This window comes from Hesperophylax consimilis, chromosome 21 (assembly GCF_061612785.1).
Source record: "Hesperophylax consimilis isolate HC1 chromosome 21, BYU_Hcon_1.0, whole genome shotgun sequence".
NCBI classification, from domain to species: domain Eukaryota; kingdom Metazoa; phylum Arthropoda; class Insecta; order Trichoptera; family Limnephilidae; genus Hesperophylax; species Hesperophylax consimilis.
In genome coordinates, this window is record NC_142856.1 from 7,665,340 (window position 1) to 7,687,912 (window position 22,573).

Genomic DNA, 22,573 nt, shown 5'->3' on the forward strand with positions numbered 1-22,573 from the left:
GAATATCTGGGTATTTCCCCACCATCCTCCTCCTCATATCCTTCCCCTCCCCACTACCTTCAGCCTCACGTCATATCCCGATTGACGATGGCATGTTATGTTCATATTTTAGGATAGGTAGGTGGAACGTTCATACTTTTTTTTAGTTTATTTAGTTCCCTTCAGATATCGTGCCCCACAATATAACGTTTAATAACTAGGTCCCAATGGTCGAGTGGTTAGGACACTGTCCCGGTATGACAAGAGATCTTGGGTTCGATTCCGGTTACTTGTGTCAGGACCACAGGACACTTATAATATTCCGTCACTTGTTTAGCGACTGCCAAAAATCATTCAGACTTATCCCAAAAAAGTTAAGGTTTTGACTTGAGTTGACCAGTCTACACATTCTGGACAATGGTGAATAATATCCATAATTTGTCAAATGATGGTTGAGGAAGAGCAGTTCATTATTTCTGAGTCTTTGCGAGGGGATAATGAAGGGAATGAGTTGCAGTAGAGTAGGTGAATCAATAATACCATTTATAATTCTGAAGAAGCAAATGAGGTCATTTCTTTCCCGACGGACTTCCAAAGGAGATAGGTTTAGAGTTACAAAGTTCAATTTCATCATATGAGTATTTGCCTTTTTCTAAACCTAGACTCCTAGCAATCCCTCTTAAGAACCGATGTTGAACAGATTCAATGCGTCGAATGTGGACAGCATTAAAAGGAGACCAAATAAAACAAGCATATTCAAGATGGGGGCGAACCAAGGAGCAGTAAAGAGTTCTAAGGGTATTTACGTTTAGTCCGAAGTGATTCTAGTGATGAAACCGACTAGTATTAATCAAACCATGACAGTTTTGGTAGCGGATAGATGGCGAACATAGACGTACATATATGTATAACAGAGCGAGAAGGAAATAGATTTGGCCTGGCGATACTGTCGTAATATCGGTAGCCGAGTGATCTCACTGTCAAGACAGTCAATACATCTACAAGAATAGGCAATGCATTACAATCTTGCACATTCTTGACTGACAGTATGAAAAACTTGACTGAACTTCCTCGCCGACAAGAAATTGTGTTAAAAAATTACTCATTCACCAAAGGATGTAATCAAAATTCTATTAAAATGTACAGGTAGATACTGATTTTCAGATCTGCCGCCTCCAAATTGCTTGATGACAAAGTCAATAGTCTTGTTGTAATATTGGTTAGTTTGTCAAGCTGTCCAAAGAGTTTGGTTCCCATCCAGGCACCGCAGGTTTAATTCTCTGCGAGCTATGTCCCAACATTGCACAAGTTACATTTTTCGCTCATTATGATGGTGGTAGGAGGAATTAAAATATTGTCTGGTTATTCGTAACCCGGAAATTTTGATCTTTTAAAAAAATATATTTATATGAATCGGGCACTGCAATTTAATGTCATCTTTGGTACTCTGGGGGTAAATCTTGTGTTATCTACATCAATGCCAAAATCTGATTCAATGCCATTGCCAGGCATATCACAATGTTAAATCAATAAGTCTTATTCATTCTCATCTTACAAATTGTCTAAATTATTTTGTTAAATCATGAAGATGATCTTGAACAGATCTGACTCTCTGAAATCAAATGAGAGTTTCAACCATGATAACGAAATTGAAACCCTCAAAACAGAACTGGAAAATGAAAAGATATTTAGGTAAGTATCTGCCCTGTAAACAACCGTTTTGCACAAAACTTTATTTAAACATTCCTTTTACACTAGTAGTACAAATAATGCACACTAGAAACTTTCAGATCTTTGTCACGTCACAAAGAATGATAAAATCACCTTTACCTAACGGATAATATATGTAGAAGAAAGAAGAGATAGGTGCCGCACCTCATAGCTTCAAAACCCGAGTGACTGGTAGGACTGCAGTTCCGTTGAGTTACTGCGGTCTGTAGGGTAAAGATTACCCTGATGATAGCCAACCTTCAAAATGAGAGAGCATTAGAAGAAGTATGTATAAGTGCACAAAGATTTTCCCATTGCAATACATTGTTTCTTACCGTACAACCGGTCAAATATGTACCGTGTTGATATCTTCTGTAAACTATGTCTTGTAATTTCATCCACGGGCAAGATTTGCTGGCGGGGGGGTGGGGATGATTAGCAGGATGCTCCGAAAGTGCTCATATAGCCTCGCGGACCGCAAGTTCCCCACACTTGGTCGAATGAATGAATTTCTTCTTTTTCGCATTATCGGGGGGTTTTGGTGAAGGACATGGTGGGATGCTGGGGTTATCTAGCCAGTCGATGGCATCAGGAATCACTTGGTTCAGTACAGATGTGCCTCCAGTACAGCCTTCAGTACAGTGCCTTCAGTACAGATGTGATGGAGACATTTTTGTACAATGTTTGATTATGTCCACATTCACACAATTCAGAATTCTTGTGGCGTCATTAATTTGTGCATCATGTTAAACGCACAGTGACTGTGACTGCACCGGAAGCGGTTTAGTGAGATCCACATCTTCCGAGGGAGAGATATCCCTGATGAATTTACGACTTATTCAATTTTTCTTTTGTGTTATTGCAATAAATAACATATTCCAGGGACAATGCGAAATACCGCAACAGAGAGATTGAAAAAGCAATTTCGAAAATTCAAGAACATCTCCAGCAGGAGGATTTTCCCTGGGACCAAGATGATGATCTTAAAATTGTGCAAATAAAGATTGAAGAACTAACTGAAGAAATCAGGAAACTCAATGATGAGCTGCCCATACTGAAGAACAAATTAAAGAATGCAAAAGCATGTGGAAAAGGTAAGAATGAAATTGATTAATTTTAAATGAGCACAATCCATAGACAATAAGAAACAAAGGCATGAACCTAAAAAGCCCTGGATGGAGCTATTCATTTGAAGTTGCAGGGTGAGGGGGAAGATGCATGAAAAATTGCCAAAACATACTTTAATTTTTTAATGACACATCCCATTTACTTGTCTCATCAAACACCGAAAGAAAATCATAAGTCGTTATAACTGCATTAAAAACAAACAAATTAAATTATAATATATCATTGAAGAATAAGATAAGTAATACAAATCTAAACGAAACAAGAAACAGAGAAAATAAAAAGATAATGGTTACAGCTATTTTCTGTGTCTTATTCTGTTTCATGTTTTGCTTAGATTTTTTAGTATTATCTTCTTCTTCTATATTGCTTACATTGATGGGTATAACCTTAAAAAAAGTTAAAGAAAAAGTCGTTCCTTAAAATTATAATAGTTCATTATGCACCACTTTGCATGCAACTCATTTTAAAAGTTTGTCATGCAAGATGGTTGCCAGGCAACTTGCCATTCATTCAAAATCACACTAATACTCTATCCAGGGCTTTTTAGGTCCATGAACAAAGGGTATAACTTGGTAGTGTACAACCAAACTGCATGGATTATCAAAGCAGCAGAGCCAACGAAAGTTATGTGTTTAGTGTATTACCAGCAGAGATGTGCAAAATGGGTACCCAAAACCATTTGAAATGCAAAATGGAAATGGGTCAAAACTTTTCCATTTGAAAATGCAAAATGCAAAATGGTTTTTAGAAAAGCATTTCAAATGCAAAATGCAAAATACCTATTTTCAAAATGCATTGAAAATGCAAAATGGTTTCTCAGGTCAAACAATTAAAGTTATTATAGAATTTTTAAACAATTTTGTCATTTAATAATGGACTTCAATGTAGAACAAACATATTACATGATGGTAAATCCAAAAACACCACGACTACAGATTATGAAACCACAAAAAAATTGCGCGGAAATAATGTTGCCAACGTAAAAACATAGAAACTGCTATCTAACATTTAACATTACAGCGTCATGGCCCCATGTTCAGTATTTGAATCAGTATTTTTTGTAATGGTATCACTCAATTGCCAGGGCTCCTACCAGGTAGCAACTTGACAAATGTAAATTATCTCTGATAATGAACGACTGATATTTGAGGCTTATGAAAAAAAGATGAGTGGAGATAGTAGGAAGAATGTTGCAAAAAAGCATTTAAAATGGAAAATACATTGAGAAAAGCATTTAAAATGCAAAATGGTTTTTAGAAAAGCATTTAAAATGCAAAATGGAAAATACCCATTTTGCATTTTGCATTTCCATTTGAAATGGATTTATTTGAAATAAAGCACATCTCTGATTACCAGAAACAAAGATGCTATTTGCAGTAATATGGATGGTACTACATGTCCATCAATTTCAATTATCTATTGCACCATCACATTTCACTGTTGTGATGTAGTAGTATGGATGGATATGCATTGAGTCCGAGGCTTCTTACTTCATGTTCATCCATTTAAATTATCTATTGCACCATCACATTTCACTGTTGTGATGTTTTTTAGACAAGTTTGTGACAAATGTGTGTGATCTAGCAATTAAATCTTCAGCTACAAATCCAGAGATCGCGGGTTCAAATCCCGGCATGCAGAAATAAATTTTACTCAATTATATTGTACTATTTCAAAATAAATGATTGATTAGTTAAAAATAAAATAAATATATTTCATATTTAAAGCACTTTCCAGAGTGGTAGATACTCTTATTATCGCCCTGGTCACCACTTAAAGGTCACCACTCAGAATCTAAACTTGGCTTGAAATGGTTTTTGCCATGTTTGACCAGATCTGAATAGCCAGGTATTTCAAAGAACTTTCCACAAGACATGGGTCATTGATAACTAAAAAAATGTTTTTTTGCAGAGTGTAAAATGAAGCATGATGATCTCAATATCAATTTAGATGCCATGAATGAGGTAACTACTTACATTTAAATTGTTTTAACACATTGACGACATTGTCGGTCGCTTGCCTGAAAATGTCTGAAAACAGAGATTCGTGATACAACACATGTTTTTTGTCATAGGACACATGATGTGATTTGTGGAATCAGTAAAAATTAAACATACTTAATTCCATTGTCGGTGGGTGATGTTATGATATTCCGGTGCAATGCGTAAAATTATTCAAGTTCCATGAACTACTAATTTTCAAATTTGGAATTTTTTAAATTTTCATGATAAGTGTATCAACCATTTCACACAAGCGATTAAGTAGATACCAAATTAAACTTTTTTAATTAATAATTCTTTATTCGAAATGTGTATTTGTTTTGTTTAAATGTTTGAAGAATTTTAACATGAATTTAGAGAGAATTTGAACTGAAACATGAACTGTTACATAATTTGATTTACCTCAGTAGGTGTAGGATGTAACATGTTCTGAGGTATTTAATCATTTTTGCTACATTTTAATGATCTTCCTTACTTTCCACGCCTGCTTGGGCCATATTGTACAAAATAATCAGTAGTGAAAACAGGTTACTGAGACAATGTGCGTGGTTTCACCCAATGAGGTCTAGTAGACAAACTTTAGCGGGTCGTTCATATATTTATTTCATTCGTACACACATGTTCTTTGAATGGCTTTTTTTAATCATTTTTTTTCCATAAGTAATACAGGATATCTGGGTGTAAAGTGGACAAACTTCGGAAGGTGACTCGACATGATAGTAATAGTAAAAAAAATAAATAACTTTTTTGAAATTTCAACATTGTTAGTTTTCAGATGCAAAAGTTAAATTGTTTGTGTGGAAAAAATAATATTCTTCTATTTAAAAAAAACAACAGAATTGCGGAAAAAACTAGTTTTCTTTTTTACCTCTACCAACATCGTGTAGAATCGCCTCCCAAAGTTTGTGTACTTTACCCTTGGACACCCTGTATAACAAGTCTTGTGTTTTTATAAAGTCATTGGAAAGATAAATTTCTTCTTTCAAAAGGCAAAGATCCTGAGGAAAATATATATATATATTTTTTTTTTTTTTTAAAGAAAGACAAACATTCCCAAGTTACGAATAACCCAACAATGTTTGAAAATCTCCTACTACCACCACAGAAAGCCGAAAATGTTGCTTGTGTTGTGATGGAGGACTTAGCCAGCCGAGGAATCGAACACGCGACGCTCGGGTGAGACCCAAGCGCTATGCCCACTCAACCACTGACCGGTCAAATATATATTTTTTTTAAAGAGTCATTTTCACAAATCTTACAATTATAATATCCCATTATTTTTCACGGGTCTTCGTCTATCGTTTGTCTTCTTTGGGTATGGGTACCGCCGCCCTGGAAACCATTTATTATATAATCAATACCTCTGCCACAGGTTGTCACAAGTGGTTTGTCACATTTGGTGACTTACCAGGAATGCCCGGGTTCATGGGGGTGAGGTTTTTCTAGGTCTTCCATCTCCTTCTTTTCCTTGAAAAGACCCCCGATACAGCATCCCCAAGGTTGACATATCTCCTCTAAAATGATGTCAATAGTCGTTGAGTCCGTGAATTGTGTTAAAGATTTAAAAAAAATTGCTTATTTTGTGCATTTAAAAATGTTTTATGTGTCTGACAGGTGGATCTTTTAAAGACAACAAAAAGATTGGAACGGATGAGAACTGATTTGAAAAGTGCCCTTGTGGGCAAAGAGTGGAGTCTGGATAACGAATCTAAGGTAAAAGATGCTTATTGAATAATGTTAGTGTTTTGTGCACAGTAGACCTCGCTACTATAAGTAGATAGGTAATTAAGTACTTACAAATCTTATTTAATAAAGCAAAACTTTCTTCTAAACAAATAACATTTATAAGTACTTAATTACTTGTCTACTCAATCATGATTTTTTTAATTTCAAAAAAGGAATTACATAATGTGTCCAAAGAAATGTCACTAAATCATAAAAGATAATGCTTTTTAAACATTCTCCAGGCAGGCAGGTACCATATTGAAAAAATGCTAATAAGATTATCCAAATAAACACAACGATTTCCTACATGAATAAATTATGTTTATTGAACTATTAAAATGGCCACCATCTTGAACCGGAAACAAAACCTACAAACAAATTTAATTGTCAGGTTATTTTTAGTATCCGGGAACAATTTATTGAATAATCCACACCTCCGCCATAGGTTGGCCCAATTGGTTCGCTACGTTTTGTGATTTATCAGGCGTGCCCAGGTTTATGATGTGAGGTTTTTCTAGGTCTTCGTGGCGGAAGGGACGAATTCATACGTCTGTAACTCCTGGACCCACTGATCCCAAGATTCCTTCCAACCCCTCAAACCTTTTTCTTTCCTGAACTTCCTCTCTTTCCTTTCCGTGAAAATTTTCCTCAGAGCCTCCCGTGTGGAGTTACTGTAAAAAAATCCTTATTCATTTGTCTTTCTTTAATTTTTATTTATTTTCATTTAACCTTTCCCTTACTGTGCTAAAAAAATACATGCGTTACGGTGCTGTGTAGTCAATGCACATCTCAAAATAAGCGATTTAATATCGTAAAAATATGAATATTCATAGCTTATCGCTTATGTTTATTATATTTTATATCAAAAGTGATAATAATTGTAATTTAATTGATGAAAACATGAAAAAACCATCGGTAGATGCTAAAGAAATGTGCGAGGGGTACACATCTAACGACGGTTCGCGGCCAACTGGCTAGCGGCTGGCACAAACACAGCTGTGCGGTCGTAGGTGTCGATGGTCTAAATCAAAAACTACAACTGCAGAAGTGTGGATGTCTCATGTTCCCGCATAGCGAATTAAAGCGGGACATCAATAGCGTGTCATTTCCTCGCACACTCTTCGCGTATTAGTATCACACGGTTGATTGTATTGGTGTATTTGTTCCCGATTTTTAACAAAAAACTCTGATTTTTAATTGAAATTGAAAACTATGTAATATATTATTTTTTAATTCAGTGCATAAATGTATAACGGAGGAATACCTAAAATCTGAACCCAGAATTTATTATATTTATAGAGTTATTAAAGTTATTAGAAGCAATGTGTAGTAAATACACATCACAGCTAAGGAAAGGTTAATATTGTATAATGAGAATAAGAACATGTTGTAATTCTTTCTAGATGTACCAAAGGATATTGGACCAAAAAATGCACCTGCAAAATGCACTGTATCAGAACAATCTCTCTCCTACCTCAAATAAGTCATCAGCGTTTGATCGTTGGCAGTAAGTGACATTTTATAAATAAGTCGCAGAAATTCAAATGTAACATTGTCACTAAATGGCTGGTCAGCACCATTTTGTTTTTTTCTGACATTTTAAAGGTAGCCATTAAAGGCCGATCCTTTTGTGGCATTTTGTGGTGTGATCAGCTGACAAGTATGACGACATGATATTTGTGTTCTTCTGCTGATCAAAAATTGTTTAAGAATTGAAACGGACCTAGAATCATCGTTTACTGGGGATCTTTCAAATGTCAAAAAAAAAATGGCACTGATTTCATGACAATGTTGCATTTATATCTACGTGAAACACCCCAAGCTATGTCTTTACAAAGAACTCATTCTTTATTTTTAAACACTATTATTTACAGGCGGTTTTGGATAGGCAGTATTAATATAACCATCACGACTTTTCCTGCTTTCTAACTAACTAACTAACCGCAGGGGTGGGCAGAGAGGACGGACTGCCAAACAACTCGGCTTGGCACACAGTTCTTGCCTCTTTCACATTCACACATTGTCTCATACATACTCTTCTATTATTCTGACTCGAGTATCTGATTCACTTGACCCGACTTCTGCTACCATTCGCATCATATATCCTCCTTACACTCCTATCTTCGCTCATTCGCCCTACATGCCCAAACAATCTAAGCGTCCCTTTCTTACTTGCACTCTTTGCTGATCTCCACATTCCTCACACGATCAAATATTGTTTTACCACACATACGCCTCAGGGATCTCATTTCATCAACAGCATTCAATCTACTTTCATCCTTTCTTTGCCAGTTCCATAACTCACTTCCGTACATCAGGGTAGGTACCAGCACCCATTGTGGACTGCTAGCTTCGCTTCTTTAGACAATTTTTTGTTAGCGCCAACTGCGTTCAGTCCTCCATTAATAGAGTTACCTGCATTTACCCTTCTTTCAATATCTCTGTCAGCCTTCCCATCTCTCGTAAACACACTCTCTAAATACACCAACTCATCCACCTGCTCCAAGTATTCCTCATTCACAACTATATTGCACACTGTTTTCATACTCTGTCTTTCAAACACCATTACTTTAGACTTACTTACATTCATCATTAACTCATTCTTCATGCATACTTCGTAAATCCTAGACACGAGAGACTGTAGATCATCCATACTATTAGCAATCAGCACCGCATCATCAGCATACAGCAGTCATTCCTGCTTTCTTTTGATATTAAAATAAGTTAGGCTACAAAAGCCGACTGGTGTGACTATGAATACTTATTTTTCAACAGGAATGGAGCCATAACCAAGACAAACAGGACATTGGATTTGAAGAAAGGACCCATCAACCAAAAAGTAGCCAGAGAAATAGCGCCACTCAAAAAATCACCTAAAGCAAAATAAAATCTTGTAATTTTTGAAAAATTTTTGCATGATTAAGTAAAAATGACATTTTTTTATCAAACTACAAAGGCAATGGGAAACACAGTTTTTAAAATACCTACCCAATACTTATAAACTCCTAACTACTCAAGCGATTGGTGTGTGTACAGTGGCGAAACTATACCATCGGGGGCCCGTGGCAAATTCATTGGATGGGGCCCCCCCACTAAAAACCACAGTCACATTGTAATTGATTTTTTATAAATAACTTAAAAAGTTACCCAACAGTATTACTAATATTGTGTGCATTTTTATTTTCCAAAAGCATACGTATTACTTATGTAGGTAAAATGAAAAAAACTATTTAGTCTTTACAAGATATTTATGAAAAAAATTCTTTTCTCCGAGCTTTCTGTTCCGCAAAAGTATCAATAACGTCCATCAAAGTTTAAAGATCTGGCCAATGAATTTTCAACAGACAGAATAGCCAAGTTAAGTAGCCTGTCTTGTCTCATTGACTTTCTCAAATATGTTTTTATTAATTTTAGTTTCGAAAATGACCTTTCGGCACTAGCCATGGTCGCAGAAATTGTAACAAATAACACTAATGCAGTATATACTTCAGGAAAGCTGCACGACATAAAATGATTCTTTATTATTGATAAATCAGCAAGTTCTCTAATGCACAAACCCTTTTCAATTTCGTCTCTGAAGGTGGACCGAAAACTGAGAATTTTCATGGCAAATGATTCAGATATTAAATATATTAAATTCTGGAGCTTTTTTTAAGAGATCAGTGTCATTTAAATATTGCAAAGTGGCAGGTTGCAAAACACTGAAATTGGAAACAATTTCATTCATTGGAACGAAACGCGATTTCAGTTGATTAAAATGATGTCCAATACTCGATAAAATATGCCTTTAGTTGTGTCTAACTGTAGTTGATTTTATGTACTTACAGTGGAACCCTCTTAAGAGGTTTTCCAAGGGACCGGAAAAAAAAACTTCTTAAGCAGGAAAACATTTTAAGAGGGTTTTCAATTTTCTCTTAATTTTGTATCAAATTGACATCCAATCGAAGGATTTATAAATATTGTAATTGTATAATAGGTAGATGAAATAAAACATATGTTTCGTCTGCTTGCTACAAAAAGTTCACTTTAAGTTAATTTTAAACAAAAAAAAACTGCCTACTTATACCAAATAAATGTAAAGAAGATAAACTAACTTAAAATATCAAATACCAAAAAAAAAAACTAAAATTTTTATTACGAAAAGGGGGATGAAAGTGAAATGTAACAGCGCAACCACAAAACGTAAACCCAAAATAAAAGTTTATTTTCATTTTCATGATAAGGAAAGATGTCTAAAAGATTAACAAAAAGGATAGGAAAAGATGACAAAAGTGAAATGTTTCGTCCTAATACTAGGTCCCATTTAATGTAGAGTGTCAGATTAAGTCATTTTTACAAAGTGTTTAAAATTTACACCAGTCAAAAAATATAATTTTTTTAGAGATTCCTCCGACACAGCAAAGTTATGCGATAATGGGCTCTAAAGCCTGTAAAGGAAGACAATTTAGAGTCCATTATTTCATACATTCTGAATTTGGAAATTTATATAATATTTATATATAATTTATAGAAAATTTATAATTTTTACTAAATTTTGTTAAAAATGTTAGGTTACTTCTGACTTCTGAGCTCGCGGCAACGCGGCGGCCGGGGCCCCGGCCCCCGCGGGGCCCGTGGCATTTTACCAGCCCTGCCACCCTATAGTTTCGCCACTGTGTGTGTATATATATGTAAAAATATCTCTAAATAGTTTAAGACAATGTCGTTATCCTCGTCTATTCGCTTTGTTCTTCTAAACTACTCAACGGATTTTAATAGGGTTTCGACTATCATTTAGTGAATTTCTTCCGAATGGTTTATATATACTATACATGCATATTATATTTATAGACAGTAGAGAAAAGTCGAGCAACCTCAGATACACGTCTGTTAGTATTAAATATTTATAATATTATTTAATTAATATCGTTACTCAAAATATTAATATTGATACATATGAAACTGCTTACTGCGGTTTAAAGTCAATGAATCCACCTTAATCCTTTTTTTTCTTCACCAATAAGAAAATATTAACTTTCATAATTAATTTTTTGTGTATCTTTCTATTTCCCCGCTAGTCAAATTAGTGTTGTGATAATAAGATATAGTAATTTTAGATTGATTGCTTATAAAAAATATAGATATAGACATCAAAATTAATAGACTTGCCCTGATATGAAATCTGGTTATCATTTTGACGAGTTGGATGCAAACCGCCAGACCATATTTTTGGTTCTAGAAGGGTTCAAGAATGTTTTAAACATCTGACATCAGTCGTATATTGATCACCATAGAGGGCACATTGAAATAACCAGACCCTGCGCAGAAAAGTAAAGTAAGGCAAAGGTTTGAAGCACAGACCATTGTGAGACTTTTCTGTGCCAGATCTAGACGTTAAAATTGAATGAGGTGGGTAAATTATAACACATTTGTAAAAGTGTCTAACTAAATCAGAGGTTCCCAAACTTTTTTGCCCCGTAGATGACTTGCCAAATATTTTTTTTCCGTAGACCCCCTGCCTGCCGAAGATTGAATTTTCCTAAAACTATTAACGTCCCACGTGATAATCATTTATTTTTTTAGTAAAAATATTCCCTTCCCTTGCCTGCCCAACAACCGGGTGGTGGTATAGTTGCTCTGTCCTTACACTGTGCAGACAGGGGCGCCCTTGTGAGGTATTACACCAAATGAAAATGAAGCAGGGTAAGCAACGGGAATTTCTTTCTGTAGCTAGCCCTACAGAACTGCCCCTTAAGTTCTTTGTCAGTGCTTATTCCGGTCAGTTCTTCTTGTCACATGATATCCGATTCTTCAACGTTGCATTTCGATAGTCAAAATGTCCTCAAACTTAGTTTTGAAGTCTGTGTGAAATGCATTTAAATGTTGAATGTCATTATTACCCTGAACGTTTTTCAAAAACAAGTTGGGGAACTAGGAAAATTCGCGGCTTCCAATGTGTAATGTTTTGCTTGAATATATGTATTAATTCTGACGAGAAAAGGAACGTAGACTCTATTTATATACCTCAATTAACAACTTTATGAAATATAAAAATACAAATATCAAAAAAGTAATTTCCCAGTCTTATTATATTTGTGTTGGGTCTATTGTGTCATTTACGGAACTCCTAAATGTTGACTTTAGGTAAATGGGGGTCCGCTCGTATGTACCCCCAAATTTTTTTCTCGCTGTCATAGACCCCCAGCATGCCGATATGGACCCCTGGGGGTCCATATAGACCACTTTGGGAACCTCTGAACTAAATAGTGTAACAAAATAATGAATTTTGGAAACAAGCCCAAACTTTTGTTTCCCTGATTAGAGATTTGCAGTTAAGTTTTTACGCAGCTAGCAATTTGTGCGCCATCATAAAAAGGACTAGTAATTCGTATGCACATTTTTTTTGAGGACTGAATGCTGATATCGGATACTGTCGGATTCATTTATTGACCAGTCATTGAAACGGTGATACCTTCGCCACTTCCCCGCTCCTCGCAACTCGGTTTGTTTCCCTTTCCCCGATTGGCTGGTCTATTAATTTGAATGTCTATGATTACAACCATTTTTCTTCACTTGATAAGGACAAATTTTAACGTTTAATAATATTAATATAATTTATTATAAACTAGGCACTTTAACTTAAAATTTGTATCATTCTGTGAACATGAAATACCTGTGAATGTGAATGTTTGTGAATGTGAATGTTCTCGTAAATAAAAAAAGGTGAATAATTTTATTGAAAGAATGTCATTATTATTTTACAAACTTAATGTAGCGAGTAGTGGGTACATAAATAAGTATACAAACATTTTTTTAATCTATCACATAATTATTATAATAAAATAATATATTATAAGGTAAGGTAACATATTATTCCCATATGTAGAGGTAAATAACAAACTTGGTGAAGTATAATAGTTTAGTGCCTTTTTCGTCATAACTTTTGCTGCTGATAATTATCCTGAAAATAAAAAATATATATTATTGGCTGCTTTTAAAATTCCTTTGACTACAGCACCACAACAGCACAAACAACCGTAAAACAGACTTGCTGCATCTCTTTCTTACACACTAAATAACATTGAGACAGTATACATTTATATCAGTGGCGGCTCGATCACTTCTTTGATGGTGGGGACCGACATTTTTTATATGTACCGAGCAGAGATGTGCTTTATTTCAAATAAATCCATTTCAAATGGAAATGTAAAATGCAAAATGGGTATTTTCCATTTTGCATTTTAAATGCTTTTCTAAAAACCATTTTGCATTTTAAATGCTTTTCTCAATGCATTTTCCATTTTAAATGATTTTTTGCAACATTCTTCCTACTATCTCCACTCATATTTTTTTTTAATAAGCCCTAAATATCAGTCGGTCCCCAACCTCGCTATGAGAGATAATTTACATTTGTCAAGTTGCTCCCTGGTAGGAGCCCTGGCAATTGAGTGATACCATTACAAAAAATACTGATTCAAATACTGAACATGGGGCCATGATGCTGTAATATTAAATGTTAGATAGCAGTTTCTATGTTACGTTGCTACGTTGGCAACATTAGTCCCGCGCAAGTTTTTTCTGGTTTCATAATCTGTAGTCGTGGTGTTTTTGGATTTACCATCATGTAATATGTTTGTTCTACATTGATGCCCATTATTAAATGACAACATTGTTTAAAAATTCTATAATTTATAATTCTATAATTATTTTAATTGTTTGACTTGAGAAACCATTTTGCATTTTCAATGCATTTTGAAAATAGGTATTTTGCATTTTCCATTTGAAATGTTTTTCTAAAAACCATTTTGCATTTTCAAATCGTTTTGGGTACTCATTTTGCACATCTCTGGTACCGACTACCTATCTACTGTACCGTAATCTCATTACCCGAAGAATACAATATAAAATTTCTTGAATAACATGTTTATTGTCAAGTCATGCCACCTGATCAGATGTCTATTTATTTATTGCATCTCACTTTACATAAAACACGTTTTTTTTCACATAAAAATCAAACTCACTAGGACTAAGCCTGTATCGAGGTTAACAATTTACATTTGAGTGAAGCAAACATAAGAGTAATCACAAACATAAAGTAATTCTACATACAATCACAAAATATTTCAAAATAAAAGAAAAAATAAGTATTAGATGTGTTACCAGATGGGTAATTTGACAGTATATTGTAACAATATTTGAACCATACCTAATCATTAATCATTATTCAAAAGAAGAAGCAAAGTAGACAGATAGGGTGACATTCAGTTTTTAGCAAAAAACCCGATGAAACTCGCGGTGTCGGAAATCTCAATGTTATTTCTAATATATGTTTTTGATGAGGGTAATGTTGTAGAATTCCACTGCACGCTTAGTATGCAAAATTTTAAATAACACAATAACATTTGGTTTCAACTTAATTACCTACTATAAGAAACAACTATTTATTTCTGGGGGGGATGGTAAACATGCATCAAAATTGCATTTTTTCTCAATCGCATTCTGAAAAAATTTGTAAGGTTAGGAAACCCGCTTAAATTCTTTCAATAAACCAAACAAATAACCTAATAATCTATTTTGTGCATGTATTTCCATCCCCCCCCCTGACTTAAATTGTTGTTTCCAGTAGTAATTAAGTTGAAATCAAATAATGTTATTTATATATAAATGCGTATTATGCGTGAAGCGGAATTCGGCAACTTTACCAATTTTACAATTATTAATTTAACTTTACTAATCCGAATTTCGTAATCTTGTTCAATTTTTGTCGTTGAACTAAAATTGCACCGTCTGAACTCTCCATAAGTGTTAAGTACGGCAATTAAAAAAAACTAATTCGCAGAATACAAGTGTTTATAAAGTTTATGATTTTTTAACATTTTTTTATAAATCCTTAAAATATGAAATAAACGGCAAAATAAAGGTGAATTCATTGGCTATATAGAACTACAGTCAGTTTATATGTCTTCATATTAAAATTCAGGGTTATGACTTTTTTTAACGAGGGCAGGAAATTCCCAAAAACGAAAAGTGCTGAGCGCTGGAAACATATTTCTGTTATTTTAGCGATCACTCAAGTGGTTAAAGAATTAATTTATTTTGGCATAGACAAAGCATCAACTGTTTTTTCTTTTGGTAGGTTTTGAAAATACCTTGTGGGGACTGATCGGGCTGCCCCCCGTTACCGGCTGTCAACCATTACTTGTTTATTTTGTTAATACCTGTTAATCCTTTTTAGTGAAGGCTTCATCAGAGTGTTGAGAATTCCCATCTTATCATCAGTTTCTACGTAGAATGTTTCACCTAATAAACAAACCATAATTTTTTAAATAAATTTTGGTGGTGGAACAATCTATATTTCTGAAAATATCACAATAACCTTGTACTTTCAAAGTGTCCGAAAACTTAGAACGAGAGGGAAGCAAGAGTGAAACAAGGAGGAAAAAAAAAGATTGGTGAATCTATATCACATTTGGAGTCGATTATATGGAACAACTTTTTTGTATGAAACAGAATTTATAAAATGTTATAAATTATCAGGCATCAATAATTCTTAATATCTCACCTTGCGGCTGCCTCTCAACTTTGTATGTTGTGTAATTTTGTCTACCGCCATAGTTGAGGTACAGAATGGGTCCAGGCACGGGAGTTTCGTATACGGAGGTCGGGAAGATGATGAATATCATGCTTTGGCGGAGAGCTGCTCCCTCCGAACATACAGCATCCCGTGTGTCACATTTTTGCTCACAAGATCTGTGGAAATATATACATATATATTTTATTATTGTCGCTCGTACCATTTCAACTGGTATTCTACTTTGAACTTAGAAGGTTAGTCCTATTGTTTCCACCATTAATTGGTATAATCATTTTCTTAAACACAGAATAAAGAGTTGACAAAACCATGAGACAACTTCGGCTATCTTTACACAGGTTTAAAGTATTCTGCGGCAAGATTGTCAAAACCAACAGCCTTCTCGTTGTTAATATACTACCTGAAATACCCAGCAATGCCCGGGCTTTATTTTGCTTTAAGGGGTGACTTTCCTCTTGTTTTGATGGTCAAGTGTGCAACGTTTCATCATTCTCGGAATAAAACTATAAATTTGTATAAAAAACAAATCCCCCACAGACAAACTTCTTTACATAACAATTATGATGTAGATAAATAGATAATTATGAAATAGAATAGATTTAATCAATATTCTTAATTCCTCCACGCTGAATTTATATGTTTTTTTACATTAATTCTACACATCGTCATTGGGGATGCCGAGAGTGGGGTATTTTTAATGAAAGGTAGGTGGGAAAGTTCTGGGAAGGAAACGGTAATTATTTCTAGGAGTGAAGAGTGAATCCACAATTCCCACTGAGGTGCGAGACAATGGGTCGCGAGAGTCCGACTGGAGAGGTCAAAGGGTCTCCTTCAACCAGCCTCTCCCAATCCAGCCCACCACGCTGTAGGTGTTGCCAAGACCTGAACAAACCTCACCCAATGAAACCGGGCACCCTTGCTAATTCACCGAATGCAGCAAACTACTTGGGGTGACCTACGGCAGAGGTGCTGGTTATTTAATGAATGGTTCCTTTTAAAAGAACAATAACACCTTTGAATAAGGATTTTTCTTAATTAGAAAAAGAATATTTAATATTTGTAATATATTATGCATTGTGTCAAAATTATACCACTTATACCTATGTAAAAGCCCTAAGGGCGTAAAATGCATAAAATAATAAAAAATAAAATAATATACATACCCGTTAGCAGTTCTCTGATATGTTTCAGGGCATGATGTTGGGACGCACAGATACGATCCACGAGTGTTAATGCACATGCTAATCACACCATTGCACAAATTCATGTTCATAGCGCACTCATCGATATCTGGACAGTAAATACATACACCATTAGTTTAGCTTTATTATCCTGTCATGCAAATTTCATTTTGTCTCATTTGTTTGTAGCCAATTAGAGTATAATTCCGCTGTTCGGTCACAACAGAAAATTCACATTAAAAATGTGGAAAAAATTCAAAAAACTTTTACGATTTATTAATTTTAAGTTGAATATTCCCTTAGAAAAAATAAACCACATTTTTATTAAATACCTTAACCCTCGATCACTCGCGCGGGGTGCTGTCAGCAAAATGAATAATAATTTGTCTAGTTACGAATCCGCGCGTCTCAGTACCTTCAAGTGACCTTTAAACCCGTCGACACGGGGAGGGAGGGGCAGTGTGAAGTTTGTGTGGGGTGGTCACAACACCCCACGGGTGCTTGTGTTGTACTTTTGCGGAGGTTACTTTATCAGCAAGGTTACAATAAATAAGAAAATTTTATTTTATTTTGTTTATTAACCCATTATTTTTGATTTTCAATGAGAAAGTTTATGTTAAAAACTAAAAATTTGCTTTATTTTTGGTTCTTTGAGGAAAAATCTCAATATTATGACTGAAAAGGCTGATTATTATAATGTTTTGTAGAACAGTAATAAAGTTGATTTATAAAATTTACGTTTTTTATTTACATACATCATACAACACTAAATAATAAAATGCTGGTATAATTCCATTAACTATTATATGTATAAAAATGTACTTTGATTATGTGGGGTGGCCACAACACCCCGCAAGTGCTTACGAGGCTAAAAACCGCGCGAGTGTACAAGGGTTAAATATACATACACTTGAGGATCAACGAAGCTCATTGGTTACAAACTCCTGAGTCTAGTTAATATACACTCTAGCAATTGGTGTCATATTTACATTTACCAAATTATTTAATTAATACTTTTCCTCAAAATATTAATATGGAAACATATGAAACTCCTTACTGCAGTTTAAAGCCAATGAATTCACCTAGATTTCACCGCTTATCCCATATTTTTAGGTTGTATTTGGCACTTTATGGGAAGCGATCGCTCAAAACGTTTTTGCAAACTTGACATGATATGCCAAAAATCACTTGAGTGGATGTAAGAGTAACTACTCAACACAGTAGTCATAAGCAGGGCCGCCGAGAGGGCACGTTAGCCGAGTCCGAAACTTGGGGCCCGGGCCTAAGGGGGGCCCGGGACGGGGCCCGGATATTTTACTAAAAAATGCCAATGACACTAGGAACGGACGTGGGCCGGGCGCCCAGGCCCGCACGCTCCGTAGGCCCAACTGTCAGAGCGTGTTCACACACAGCACACAGCTATAATATGCGAGGGATAGCGTATTTCGGCATAACGTTCGCCGTACATTCCAAATTGGAATATATGGCGAGCGATATGCTGAATTACGTCATCCCACGCATGTGTGTGAACACGCTCTCAGAGCGTGCCACTCACAGCTCAAGCTACAAGCACGCCATGCCGGCCGGCCCGCTGTGGGAGGGGCGATGCAGCCGCCCGCCGCGCCCCCACTCATACTCATCCCCGGGCCCTACCGACCCGATCGGCAGACCGTCGCGTCGGCAATCCGTCGGCGACAGTCATAGCGGAATCGCTGCGCGCTGAGTTTGGTATAGTTTTATGGTTTAGTCAGGTTAAGTAGTGTTTCGTTTGAACTGTTTGAAGTGTTTGCCAATTTTCTTTTGGGTATATTCGGCATGTCTATTGAAGTTTAGTTTGGAATCTAATATAACTCCTAAGTATTTGATTTCAGTAACATTTTCAATAATTTCACCATCAATTTTAATTTTGCTTTCACTGAATGTCTTCTTATTTCCAATCACCATACATTTTGTTTTTAATTTAAGCTTATTTATTTTTAGCCATCTTGATACATCATCTAGTTCATTATTTAAAATATTTATTAGTTCTTTATAGCTATCTCCAATTAAGTATATAAGTGTATCATCGGCAAATAGCCGTACTTTGCATTTTGAAAATATTTTCACCATGTCATTAATATAGACTTATAGAGTATGAACAATAGGGGTCCAAGGATCGATCACTGCGGTACTCCTAATTTATTTTCCATTGGTTTTGAAAATTGATTATTTATTTTTGTTACCTGTTTTCTGTCTTTCAAATATAATAATTTAATTTAGCCTTAAGATATCTTGATTAACGAAGAATATGTAAATACACACAAACAAGAAACACAAGTATTTTATTTTGAGTATTCACCATAACTTTTTAAACATTTCCATTGAATAATTATGCTAAATTCGAAAGATTGGTATAATGGTATAAGAAAAGGTAATGAAGTAGTATTCCTAGCAGTAGCAGGTAAGCATGAACTTATTAATTGTTATCTCACCCCCCCCCCCCCCCCGGTAAGTTGTGGGGAGGGGGCCCGGTATAGTCTACTAGACTTGGGGCCCAGATTAGCTGTCGGCGGCCCTGGTCATAAGGACCTATGTCATTGTCACTGTTCACAAACGAATCATGTATCAAACTCGTCAATTCCTCTCCTACATAGTTTAGCAAACAAATATACAAATAATACCAACATTTTTAACACAAATTCGATGCTAAAAACATACCTAAACAAAGGTATGATTTGCGATTTTCAGGGCCAAAAGTATAAGGATGGGTGATATTGCTCTGGGTGAGTTTTTATGTTGGGCAGTGGAGTATTTAGATATATTTTTTTTAAATTTTAAATAAAATATTTTTTGAATAAAGTTTTTGTACATTGTAGACTTGGAAGTTTTAAAATATTATTTTTGTCGGAGTTCTAACCGGAACTTTTAGAATTGTCTTTAAAACTGGTTTTTATGTTGAGCTGTGTGTGAGTGCTCAAGGCAGACCCCCAACCAGTTGTAAACCATATGAAATCATTGTTTATTATTAACCTGTAAACTTGTGTACCCAATGTAAAAGCCCCATGGGCATATAAAAAAAGGAATAAAATAAAAAATAAATAAATAGCATTAGTGACGAGGTATTGAGAAGCACAAAAATTAAACATGTACATACCATTGCACTTATTATTATCAAAATGAAATCCTTCCGGACAACTGTCATCAAACAACTTAGTATAACTGTCCTCATCTTCGTAGGACTCGTCTTCATATGAATTTTCCTGACTGTAAATCTTTTCAACTTTCTTTCTACTATTTTCAGTATTAATTCGTTGAGCCTCCTTTTTAGAACTTTGTGTAGTACGTTCCAGATTATCCTTTTCATTGATGACTGCCATCTTTTGTCTCTTTCCAGAACTTTGATTCTTCAAATCAAAGAATGAGTCTAATTCGGATTTGATAATTTTGTTCTTCACTTGTTCTGTTGCGTTTTTTTTCTTTTCTTGCGTGTCGTAGGTGTCTTTTTCATCATCTGTGGCTGATATCAGGGGTTGACTCCATTTGGACTGCTTTGAGATTCTTTGTCTACCTTTACCGTCGTTATAATCTGTGTATTCATCCTCGCGAAACGGAGAAAGAACTCCATAATCATAATTATCTTTAGCGTAGTACTTGTGTGGTCTAGATTTTCGCTGATACGGCTTGGATTTATCTCTCGTTGGGGAGATTCTCGTTAGAAGTATGTTTTCCTGATGATCTTCAGCGGAGCTTGGCATGATACCTCCTTTACCTTCTGATTTCAATTTAATGGAGCCACGATTTGTTACACGAGATATTATTGGAGGTGGTTCAACAGGATCTTCAAAGCCTTGAAGCCATTTTTGTAAATCTTCTGTAACATAAAAATCAAATACTGAATGAGTACTGCATCATTACATGAAATTTCCGGACCTCTTGTGTGTAACTCGGGTTCAATGAACTCTAGAACTGGGATTTGCTTTAGTTTTCAAAATTGAAATTGATTGTGGGAACGATTCAAGTGATACATATTATGGTTGGTAAATTAATTAATAATTCTGTATTTAAATTTTTGACAGATGTCATAATTTTTCTAACATTCGAAAGATAAATTTCTGATCATCCTTTGAAAGAGAACGGATTTTACCTTGGACGCAGGTCTTACTGTCGCCAGTCAGCTTGAAGTCACGGGGACAAGTGCAATAGTAGCTGCCTGCCGTGTTTACGCACTCGTGGGAACACCCGTCCGTGTTTTGAAGGCATTCATTTACATCTGGAAAACAATCCATCTTTATTAAAAACACTGCTTACTAAATTCGAGAATTATTGCGAGATTTCATAGAATTTCACATACACCAATAATTATTGTGTTACCAGTATGTATGTTACCAATTCGATGTTAAATTAGAACAAAGCATGTCAAAGTGATCCAGATGTTTTATAAAATGGGACTAAGAAATTTCATGACTACGACAACACTGAATAATACCGATTTGAGAACAATTTTTTTTCTTTCAAATGTGAGGTTGTGTTTGACTTCAGAATCTGACATGTCAATCGTACTCAATTTCTCTCAACATAATATTTTTTTTAAATACTAAAAGTGCGCACTTTTTCATATAGATTTTATGTATATTCGAGTTGTAATATTATGTATGTACCTACATTATTTATAAAATATAAAAAAAGTTTTACGCGATCATAAGCGTTAATAAATAACAAATTGTGATATAAAATGCATAAATTATAAATAAAACTCAAACTAAGAACCTATTTTGTTCATGTTTTTCCATCTCCCCCAACATAAATATCTAATTGTTTCTGGTAGCAATTAAGTTAAAACCATGTGTTATTTATTTCAACTTTACCAAATATTCCTCTGGACCATAGTTCTTTTTTGAAGTTGTTATTTTCCCTTTCAAATATTGTGTTACTATTTAAACAATTACAGCGCTCTTTTTTTTCTACTTTATTTTGACAAATTACATACCTAGACAGCGTTGTCCTATACCAATAGACATGTAGCCGTGTTGACAGAGGCACCGATAGCTGCCGGGGAGGTTTTCACACATCTGAGTGGAATGGCAACCATTGCTGGTTGATTCACACTCGTTTATATCTGCAATAAATAAGGGCAAAAAATTTATAATATTATATTGTCTACTATAGAATAAAGAAGAAGATAAGAAATGCAAAGAGGGTGTTTCGTGATTAAAAAGTCTTATGAAATTCAAATGGGATGGCGATAGGTCAGGAAAGTGGAAGAGAGATAGAGCACATGCTAAATGGGTAGAACCAAAAGG

The 22,573-nt window shown here is 35.0% G+C and overlaps 1 protein-coding gene across 1 annotated transcript in view; it reads right to left on the minus strand.

Moving 5' to 3' along the window:
* Window positions 1-13,273: 13,273 nt before the first annotated feature.
* Window positions 13,274-22,573, minus strand: part of LOC149413574 (hemicentin-1-like) — a 111,130-nt gene continuing 101,830 nt past the window's right edge. Inside the window, exons 43-49 of the mRNA XM_089644426.1 lie at window positions 22,261-22,389; window positions 21,418-21,543; window positions 20,428-21,144; window positions 17,277-17,403; window positions 16,084-16,271; window positions 15,740-15,821; window positions 13,274-13,482 (exon numbers count right to left, since the gene is read on the minus strand). Coding sequence (XP_089500552.1) covers window positions 13,392-13,482; window positions 15,740-15,821; window positions 16,084-16,271; window positions 17,277-17,403; window positions 20,428-21,144; window positions 21,418-21,543; window positions 22,261-22,389 — 1,460 coding nt within the window. The 3' untranslated portion in view covers window positions 13,274-13,391. The remainder of the gene's footprint in view (window positions 13,483-15,739; window positions 15,822-16,083; window positions 16,272-17,276; window positions 17,404-20,427; window positions 21,145-21,417; window positions 21,544-22,260; window positions 22,390-22,573) is intronic.